This window comes from Anguilla rostrata, chromosome 6 (genome assembly GCF_018555375.3).
Source record: "Anguilla rostrata isolate EN2019 chromosome 6, ASM1855537v3, whole genome shotgun sequence".
Lineage (NCBI taxonomy): Eukaryota > Metazoa > Chordata > Actinopteri > Anguilliformes > Anguillidae > Anguilla > Anguilla rostrata.
This window is the reverse complement of record NC_057938.1, coordinates 36,517,503-36,528,347: the sequence shown is the minus strand read 5'-3', so window position 1 is coordinate 36,528,347 and position 10,845 is coordinate 36,517,503. Positions and strand designations below refer to the sequence as shown.

Here is a 10,845-nt window from a genome sequence, read left to right as displayed (position 1 = left end):
GACGGTTACAGGTGCACAAATTTGGTCATAATCAATAATTTATTCAAAATATATAAAGCAAAGAGGCACTTTGAATTGGGAGGATTCTTTTCGTAAAAAATAAATGTTACATTTAAAAAAAGGAGAAAAATGAATTTACATTTGAGAAGGACCTTTTCATTAGCTGGCCTTCACCAGTGAGAGTGGAGGAATGTGTAATGCGGAATGCGGAAATACTGAAATACTTGAAGCTGAGACTACGCTAAATGAATGTGTAAATAACCGCTGATTATAGCATCTACCCTGAAGCAAGCTGGAGTAAACACCAGCACGTACATGGCCCTCTTGCAGCTGAACTAAATGCCCCAACTTAATACAAACACTTTAACAAATGCCTGTGAACTCTATACACTTCCTCATTTGCCTCATCGTCCAAAAGTGGTGAGGGGTGTTATACATGCATCATCTACTTGCGTTAGAAACCAACACTGCTTTCGCCTATGTACAGAGAATCAGAGAAACACACTGACTGCTGAAGGATGGATTCGGTTTTGTATTAACAGGACAGATTTCACAAAGAAGACCTTGGTGATTTGTAGAAATGGCAAATGGATTGATATTCCCCCCTCCAGTTCCCCACAGTTCCTTTGTTTTGAGAAGGTGCACCAGCTCCCAGGTTCCTGTGGGTCAACGGAACCCAGGTGGTTCTTGGGAAAGGTGGGGTTGGTTCAGGGCGGGCCTGAGTCTCGACCCCAGGATGTTGTTGGGACCTTCTGTGGTGGGACGTCAGCCAAACACTCAGGCTCTAGAGTCTCTGGCACACTGCTCTCCACAGTGCTGCTCTCGACGCTGACGCTCCCAGAAGTTGCCATGGGTATGCTCTGGGTTACAAGCTGCTCTCAGGGGAAAAAAGAGGGAAACGTAAGAGGGAGGGAAGAAGGGAGAAGGAGAAAAGGACAGCGAGAGAAAGAAGGAAGAAAGAGTCAGAACAGGAAATCTGGTCACCTTTCAAAATATCACACTTCAATTGTAAACTCAGAGCAGCTACAGATCTAAAGCAGGCTGACTGCTGCTTCTGTAAAGTCTCAACTATTTTCCATGGCCTCCATTCTCCCGTTTCAGGGCAGTAATATCAGTGGTTCACGTACGGTAGGCACAAATTATGGAAACACTGCATTTATATTAACAGATTTTGATGATCAAAAGCATACCATGCAGGATTTTTATCTTGAAAATATTATAAAATAACCATGCCAGGGCATATCTACGATGCACTGGCACTCTGTGCACTTTTGCCAAATTTGTGAACTATTGTATTTGTTATTCCAAAATGTGTTCTGGACGTTTCTAGGTGTGTCATTCTTTTCTGTGTGGGGCGGGGTGGGTGTGGCTACACATCTTGTGGTTTGGGATCAGATTTCAGTGGAGTGTTTTTTGCTAGCTAGCTAGTGAAGAAGCCCAGATGCAGCAAAGCAAAAAGATAAGCTGACAGGATTTGTTCAAGAACTAGTTCATCTTGGAATTAATTTTCCTCTGTGTCGTCAGCTGAATCTTGCCAAGAGGATGAAAACTGATGTGGAGTTTGCTTGTCTTTGTTTTACCTGTAAATAACGTTACCTCTAGATATCCATCCAGCTACGTTAGGAGGAGGAGACCTCTTTAATTGCAAACACAGGACCACAGCAAGGCTAAAAAATCCTGCATAGTTTGCCGTTAATGCAAGAATGTAATAAATGTAATATCAACATAAAACAAAAATGAAGAAATAATTAGCATTTGTGTTTTTCCTACAGTATATGTACTAGTTTATACCTACATAAGAGCATCCTAATGTATCTTTCTGTTGGGAATTTTATAATCAGCTTGAACATCTATTTCTTTGTCCAGTATTTTTTTTTTTGTTTTACATAAAATGATATTATTCATGACAAGAAAACCATTCTTTTTTATGGCTTGAATATTTCATTTCAAATTACTGATGGTCCCATAATGTCATTATCACTAGTGGTCAAGAAGATAACTGTTTTGAATACAGATTAAAATGGCTGCAAGAAAAAACAGTAAAAAGGGCACGGATGACAATTTTAAACGTGTTTTGTCTTGTTTTCTCGAAGCAGTGTGTTTCCACAATTTATCTAAGTACTGATTACAGCATCAGGGAATGGTGATGACAACATATTAAGAAGTTCATGAGAGGGGCATGGCTCTCAAGACGTTGCAGCCACATGGCCTCTGAGAGGGTTACTCACGGCTGGGGAGGTAGGGCTCGGGGTCATCCGCGCGGATGCTGGTGTCTGGGGGGAGGGGCCACGGTTCAAGTGGTCGGGGCCATGGTCCGGAGGTGGCTGGGGGGAGGGGCCGCTGTCACGAGGGGCGGGGCCAGGGCCAGGGCCAGGGGGGATGGGGTTGGATATGCGGCTGCTGTGCATTATATGGGCGTCCAGCATCTCCAGGAGGAGATCATACAGAGGCACCATCTTCTTCATCGTCATGGAGTGCAGGTGGTCCATGCCTTTGTTACTGCAGGCAGGAAGAGATAAGAGAAATGCAGGTTCTAAGAGGCGTGCTCCTAACCTGTGCTGGGTTAATGTCACGAAATTTCCATGGATTAACTGGTTCAGCTACTTTATTTGCTAAATGCTTATAACAGACACATTTCTTATAGAACCTACATATCTGAGTATGGGGCTCGCATAGGGCCTTCAGATACAATGTATCAATGCCTGGGCTAGTTAAGAACTGAAACAAGGAGTAGAGGGAACAGGCACAAATACGTACAGACACAGGCGCAGACACACATGCACACACACACACACACATACACAAGCACACACACTCCGCACCACACAGACCACACACACAGACCACACACAGACCGCAAACAGAGACCACACACACACACACCTAATGTGGCGGATGTGTGACAGCAGCATGATGAGATGGGCCAGCCGGGCAGACTGCTGCTGAAAGCTGAGGCCAGTCTTGGCGATGGCCCAGATCAGAGCATCGGTCACGGCGTCCAGAAGGCACAGCAGCTTGTTCCGGCTCTGCAGCACCTCCTCACTGTTAGGAGAGACTAGGTACATGTCTGCAAACACACACACACACAAGCACAGACACACATAGGCACACACAGATACAAAGGAGAAAGACACAAAAACAGCCACACATTTATTCAAATAGACACAAACGAGGCAGAGACACACTTGCACACACACAAACACAAATACAAACATACAGGTGGACACACACACACACACAGACACACACAGAAAACATGCACACAAACAAGGACATACAAATGAAACAAACAGAAGACAAAGAAGTACACATTAGAAATATGTTGTTTTTATTTTGTCTGCATGTCAATCATATTTCAATCATAATATTTTCAATGAATTTCATAGCAAGAAACTGAAATGGGGAATTGGAGAGAGGGTGAAGTATATACTTTTGTGAAGGATTCCTGAGCGGTTGCACAGTGTTCCTGCTAAGCATGCAGACATCCTGAGTTATGTCCCTCAACGCAGCCCACTCTGCAACTCTCCATTTCCACACAGAATTATGGTCGTCCTCAAAGAGCTCCTGGCCGCAGCTCAGTGTACGTTTGATGCAGTGAACTGAAAGCGGGGGGGAGAAATAGAGCAAAGGCCGAACCTGCACTGCCGGTTTATCTGCTCACTCCAACCCTGAGATTATACCCCCATCTGCTCATTCTGGCTATGAGATTATACCCCAATCTGTTCACTGCAGTCCTGATAGTATACCTTACTCTCTTCAATCCAACCCTGAGATTATACCCCAACCTGTTCACTCCAGCCCTAAAATTATACCCCAATCTGCTCACTCTGGCTCTAAACATCATACACCCCATTCTGCTCACTCCAGTCCTGAGATTATAGAGATTATACCCCAAACTCTGTTTACTCCAGTCCTGAGATTATACCCTAACTCTGTTTACTCCGGTCCTGAGATTATACCCTAACTTTGCTCACTCCAGTCCTGATATTATACCCCAACTCTGTTCACACCAGTCCTGAGATTATGCCCCAACTCTGTTTACTCCAGTCCTGAGATTATACCCTTACTCTGTTTACTCCGTCCTGAGATTATACCCTAACTCTGTTTACTCCGGTCCTGAGATTATACCCCAACTCTGTTTACTCCAGTCCTGAGATTATACCCCAACTCTGTTTACTCCGGTCCTGAGATTATACCCTAACTCTGTTTACTCCGGTCCTGAGATTATACCCTAACTTTGCTCACTCCAGTCCTGATATTATACCCCAACTCTGTTTACTCCAGTCCTGATATTATACCCCAACTCTGTTTACTCCAGTCCTGATATTATACCCCAACTCTGTTTACTCCTGTCCTGAGATTATACTTCAAACTGTCTGCACCCACTGGCCCAGGGTTGCCCCTATGGAACATTCCTGAACTACTCCAACAGAGCTGGGGCACCAAGAGGTTCTCTTTAGTTAATAATAATAATAATAATAATGATAAGATGAAGAATTATAAGATGAAGAATAACAAGAAGAGGAAGATCCAGACAATAAGACTATGACTATTATTACAAATAATAATAACAAAATAAAATATAAATAATAATACTATTATTATTATTATTATTATTATATAGTAATTACTTTGCCCATTGCGATTCATTTAAAAAACTGGGTATTTGTCTAGACAAAAGTACTGTAGATTCAGTTCTACAGTATCAGGTTACTGCAGTACTCTGGCCAGGTATCAAACCTGTTTCCTTGTAATCACAATCCCCGTTCCACATCCCCGCTGCAGCAGTATTACTGCCAAACAGCAATGTGTTTGACGTCCAAAATTCCAGACTATCCGTCTGATTACCTGCCGCAGAGACCTTGAACGCCACAACGCCCAGCAATGCGGGCGCAGCCTCTGCTATCAGCACGCTTTCCGGAGTTTCTCTCTCGTTCTTTTCTATCTTTCGCAAAGGCAAAGGCACTGGACTGCGATCTGGCCACAGATGAAACGCGCGCGGGTGGAGGCCGTTCCGCGCGGAGACAGCGGGGAGGACAATGTTTCCCTGCCCCCACTCCCCCCCTCACCTCCAAGGTTTTGAGGCACTTCCAACTTCACTCAAATACGCCATGACTCAAGTGCTCCCAGTGGGGCAGGGAACATTGGCACTACAAGTTGTTGGAGGTGGAAAATCCACATTCAGAAAGCAAAAGTACTCCCCAGTACTTTGTTCCAACAACCTGGATTTGCTAATTAGCACAATTCTTCAGCCAGGAGTTAGAACTAATTAGTGAAATCAGCTGGCTCAGTTCATGGGTGAAAAAAAACAGGACTTTTACCTTCTGACCCCTGGATGCTCCACCATTGCAAGTTATGCAGGTTTCATTTTTCTCATTTCAAATATAAAACCAGCCACTGTTTGAATTTAGTTGGACCTCAAAGCTAGTTTTTGGAGCTGTTATTTCATTTAGCTCTCATACTTGAAACACATGCATGTCATTATTTCCAAATATAAGTTAAAAAATATACAGAGAAACTATACAGATACTATATTCTTTCATTCTTTCTCAATGTAAATCATTTTCTATATTTAAAACAGGTGTAAAATGGCATATATGAAACCATTAAGTTTTGGGAGCAGATATTTCTGTATTAATGAATTCACATATTTATAAATTTATTATTATTAATTTACTTAGTATATGCATTTAGCATTTTCAAAGCTGAAAAGATGTACAGCCACAGTTCAGGTTATGCACCTTTGCTCAAGTTTAATCCTGCATGGGATTTGACCCAGCAACCTCCTGCATACAGGTCAGGTGCTAACACAACCTGTTTCCTAAACAATGGGGAAGATTATGCTAAGATCCCCATTTAGTTGTAAGATAATGTTAGGCTCAGAATATTCCCAAAACAGTTTCAGGATTGTTCTGATTGACACTTAAAACTAAAATTGTTAGCTGGGTAACTGTCATGCTAAACTCTTCAGATTTTCTTCAGTAGCCAATACATTTTGACAAGCTGAGCAAAAAGTTTTGTTTAGAAATTTCAAAGACAAAGACTGATACATGCCAGGTACACCTTGCTTTCTTCAGATGTCGAGCCAACTCAGAACGTAATTATTTAACTCAGGCCCAGAGCTTGGGGTATCACAGAAATGGGGATGGAAACGAGTTGATTATGAAGCCACGATGTGGCCCCACCTCATTTTGGGGTCCAACGGTGAAAGTACTCAAGAGGAATGGGTGGGTCAAGGAGAAAACAAAGGCCACACTGGGGGGAACTCACTGGAGTTGAGGAGGATCATGGCTTTCAGACAGACAAACTCCTCCTGCCGTAGTTTCAGCTCCCTGAATCTGGAGGTGGCAGCCAGCAGCAGGTCGAAGATCTCCATGATCCCCTCCACACAGTTGCCCTCATCCCTGCCACCGAAGAAACTGATGTCATTACAGTAGAACATACAAATATTAGAAAATCAAAGCATCTACAGACAAGAACAGGCCATTCAGCCTGGCACATGAAATGGCAGCTCTCCACCTTTCGAGCAGTGGTCAGTCCTGACAGCCTACTCATTTACCATTGGGTGAGGTAACAATGATCCCTAAATGGCTGGGCTATTGTGTGCTACCAGTGATTTCACCTATCACCTTTTTCTTTGGAGAGAAAATCTTCTCTATCGGTGCAAACAAGTCAGGAAGAACACAGAACTTTGTGATGGTGACCATAGATTTAACACAGAACATTGCACCGTGCATCTTCATTGGATGTGGGGAAATTGGTGAATCTTCTGGTGCCATGTTAGAGTGTAGGCAATCCGGCATTATGGACAGCACAGAACAAAATGTGTATGTTCCAGCTGTGGTGGCAATTGCAATGGAATGAATCCAGATGCTAGATATTGTAGTGTTGCAAGGAGTTTGACTATTCAGAGGAAGGAATAGTAATGTTGTGTGGCAGGTTATAGGTCATCTTTTATTTCTCTTGAAGAGTAATTATTTCTATGGTGGAGTGTTTGTCACAGAAGGCACAGGTGTCACAGATTTCATTTTTTGGCAGTGCTGTGAATTTCACCGTATTTCTGCTTTCCGTGATTTTTTGAGTGCTCCCTGTTGCTTAGGTAACACTGTTAGTGAAAACAGGTGCTCAAATCCTCACAACATGTACCAAATCTGGCTTTAAATAAATAAAGACGAACAGAAACCCTGTGTTTTATTATTTTAGTACTGCAATTTAAGCATGCTCTGTATGCCCTGTTTCTAACAACGTTCTGTTAAAGAGAAAAAGCAAGGTCTTTCCATGATGGACAAACGTGATTTAATGCACCAGCCTACCGACACATTTATTCATATTATTTAGCTACTAGCAGCAACTGTTTACTGATTTTTTTGAAACTTCAAGCACTTGTTTGTTTCAAGATCTTGTTTCAGTTTTCTGCGATTAACAACTTTGCTGTGACTGCACCGTGTCTTTAGCTAATATTTCCAGTGACAAACACCCAGCCTTTATTGCTTGGCTACAATAATGAATTAATAATTTATATTAATAATCTGTACCGTTTGATGATTAGGGGGACTATACCGGTGTCTTGCTTATGCCCTGATTTATGCCTGCTCTTTAGAGGCAGAGAAATTTCATGTAAAAACCAAACCTCAATTATTGTGCTAATAAATAAAGAATGATTAATAAATAATGATTTATATATTAAATAAATTTGACAATACATAATCAGCCACACCTGTAATATCTCTGTCCATTATTTACGTGGTCCTCCCTTATAAGCATATACATTAAGGAGAGAAGCACACCTTGTGATGGCTCACGTAGATCACACGCATACTGTGCTTCTAGCCCCGTGCGTCTCTTTGACACATAAGGTGCATGTTTCTGGCACAGAATGCGTCATATCTGCATCTGAAAATAGTCGCAAAAGGTTTAGTAAAACTGGCCCCTAGTTCTCTGCTCTCTTGTTCACACTCTTATAGCTGGGGTTCAAAATAATGACACAAAAAACAGAAATAGCAATTTAATATTTGTTTCTGTTTAAGTACCAGGAAAAGAAACAACAGCAGTTCCTGAAACTAAAGTAAAATTTTCCACTTGATTTGTCTGAAATAGCACACTGATTCAAGGTGCACTGCTGTAACACCTACATCATTGTAAAGCTTAGAATCTTCACATTTTGATGAAAAAAACCCAATTGCGGTCAACCATAAGAGATAAAAAATAACAAGGCAGTCCCCTCCCCCAAAGGAGGGCTGAAATTGACACCTCAGGCTTATGATTATGGTATTTTACAACAGATAATACTACAGTGATGTTTTTGATATCACTTAAATCCTCTACTGATCCCTAAGAAATCAATCTGGTCTTTGTATACAGCCTAGAAAAAGTCATTATTCATTATGCATTATTTCCACTGAGCTGAAAGTGTTTCCAGGAGCATTTGAAAACAAGCATTTCTATGTACGTAAATAGAATTTCAAATGTTAAAAGTGCCATTTCTCTAAAAAAGCAACTCCTTTCCTTGCAAACAGTGAAAAAAATTATCTCAAGTAGACATTCCAGTGCCGAGTAAAAGCAAGCTTTTACCTGAAATAATTGACTCGCTCTATGATCTACCCATCGTGTACTCCTGTTTGGAAACCCTTATACATCACAGTAACATTAGTGTTGTCTTTTTCAAGCTAATTTACATAGCTTTTGAACATAGTTTACAGCTTTATTTTAGCTGAAATGATGTCTCAATGCGTGTCTGTGTTTGAGGCTGTTGGTCGAAGACATGAGTTCCCTCACTTCACACTTCCCAGTGAAATTCCTTTGTAAACGTTGATAATGAAAGCTGGGATGCTGTGACTCCTTTTATCCGCATGCAAATAACAGCAAACTACTGCTTACAAGCCTGATTTACAGTCAGTACGATAACATGCACAGTTGAAATCGAGCTATATTAATAGCTCGATTTGGCCAAAGATGAGATTTAATTGGATTATTGTCTTTGTCCCAATATACATGACTCGGAAAGAATCACATTATTGACCGAGGTGTGTCTGACTAAGGCTTTTTATAAATCCTGCTTCCTCCAATATCGTCGCAACTTTTTTTAATAGTTTGTCATTCTGCATTTTTCTTCCATCCATGTATTTTAGGATATTTAACTCCTTTAATTGCGATAGCATGAAGTTGGTCTCCTTGTCCGTCCAGAAATGTGTTTTTTTCGCCATGTCACCAGGGAGGGCAAAATGGAGCTTTAGAATGTCGCCAGCAGTGTATTCGCATGAGCTCAACAACGCATTTCTCACAGAAAAGGTTTATCACCTTTTTTTTTAAGTTCATTACAGTGCTGATAAAAGTGACAACAATTAAGTGGTACCATGCTGTTAGCCTTTATTGATCGCCGTACAAGGTTAATGTAAAGTACAATCAGACAGCACTAACCCATAAAAATGATTTTGAATGGCAGGCTACTTGCTCAATCGAACGTGAAATGTGAAAAACATTCGATTATAGTCAGTGGCACCGAAATTTTCAGTCACACCCTCAATAAACGGCAAAAGTTCCAGTCGAAGATTGAATTAAATCTTTTAAAGTTATATATGTTCTGAAACGTTATCGATTCCGCTTGGACACCGTGAGCGTAAAGTTGCTATGTAAATTACGGAACATGCGCAGAACACCTAGGCCAATTGTAGTCCGATTGATGCGTATACATGCCGTAGTAGATCAACCCCGAACCGGGGTATCTAGGTATGTTAGTCCGACCTTGAAAAATTTGACTTCGTACGATTTCAGTCGGACTACGATGTTTACATGATTTTTAAAAGTCCAGTTTTAGCCAGACTAATACAATAAATTGACTTTTTCAAACATCATGTAAACCCACTGAGTGAGCCAGACAGCTGAGCCTAGGTCAGAGCACACAGCAAGGTAAAACCAAGTGGTCTGACTGTTTCTATGAATTTAGTTTGTTTGCTAAGTAGCCATTATTAACCATTATGAATGCATTTTGTACATAGAAGCTCTTCAAAAGACCACCATTTGACTGAAATACAGGACTTAGTCAACCAAAGAAAAAAACAATAAGTACATGAATAAATAGGAGTGTGTTCTATTGTGAGTCAAATTCAAGGTCATATTATTTTAATTCAGGATGTTATCTCTGGCCTGTCAGCAGCCATGCAGTCCAAAGGCATTGTGGTTTCCTGCAACCTTGTACATTTCCTTCATCTGCAGCAAGCTTGTAAAAATCTGCTAATAGTGGAGCATTTTCCGCTGTGGTGCGTTTCTCAAACGTTCCTTTCTGAGAAGCATTCACTAATTTCCCCAAAGCAGCTCGTAACTGTTTATCAGTCTGATCTGCAAACTTAAGGACCTGGGGTTGCAGCTCAGAGGTTGGAGATTCAAAGCCCAAGAGAGCCAGTGCAGTTGTAATTATGAGCAAGGCACTTGAACTGAATTTCCTTCATACAATTGGTGAAACTTTTACAGCAGTATTACATGTAAAAACAAATAAAACATATGATTTGCAAGTTGCACTGGATAAGGGCATCTGCTAAGGATACAAACATTTACTTGCCTGTTTTTAGACGTATAAGCAATTATTAATTTAACTTTATTATTTAGAAATGGGCCAAACGTTGGCTGTTCTCAACTCAATGATTTTTGTAAGCAACACTGTGTTTTAACCTCTCCATAGCCTTTGTTTTGTGAGGGTTTTAGAGTTTTGGCCTTCTTCAAATGCCTGTGGTACTATATGGTTTGTTTCTCTTCTTTCTTTCCATTAAAAAATTGCAATCTGCAATCCCAATGGCATCTAAATGACCAACTTGTGAGCTGTTTACCAACATGCTCATATACAGCCCCTGC

General features: G+C 41.1%; 1 protein-coding gene across 6 annotated transcripts in view; it reads right to left on the bottom strand.

Annotated features, from left to right (window-relative positions):
• Positions 1–517: 517 nt before the first annotated feature.
• Positions 518–10,845, bottom strand: part of LOC135257046 (estrogen receptor beta-like) — a 49,705-nt gene continuing 39,377 nt past the window's right edge. For 5 of the 6 annotated variants that reach the window (XM_064339440.1, XM_064339443.1, XM_064339442.1 and 2 more), the window contains 4 exons: positions 6,271–6,404; positions 2,884–3,184; positions 2,229–2,499; positions 518–872 (listed from right to left, as the gene is read on the bottom strand). In XM_064339440.1, coding sequence (XP_064195510.1) covers positions 708–872; positions 2,229–2,499; positions 2,884–3,184; positions 6,271–6,404 — 871 coding nt within the window. In that variant the 3' untranslated portion in view covers positions 518–707. The remainder of the gene's footprint in view (positions 873–2,228; positions 2,500–2,883; positions 3,185–6,270; positions 6,405–10,845) is intronic. The other variant, XM_064339445.1, reaches the window with a different exon arrangement.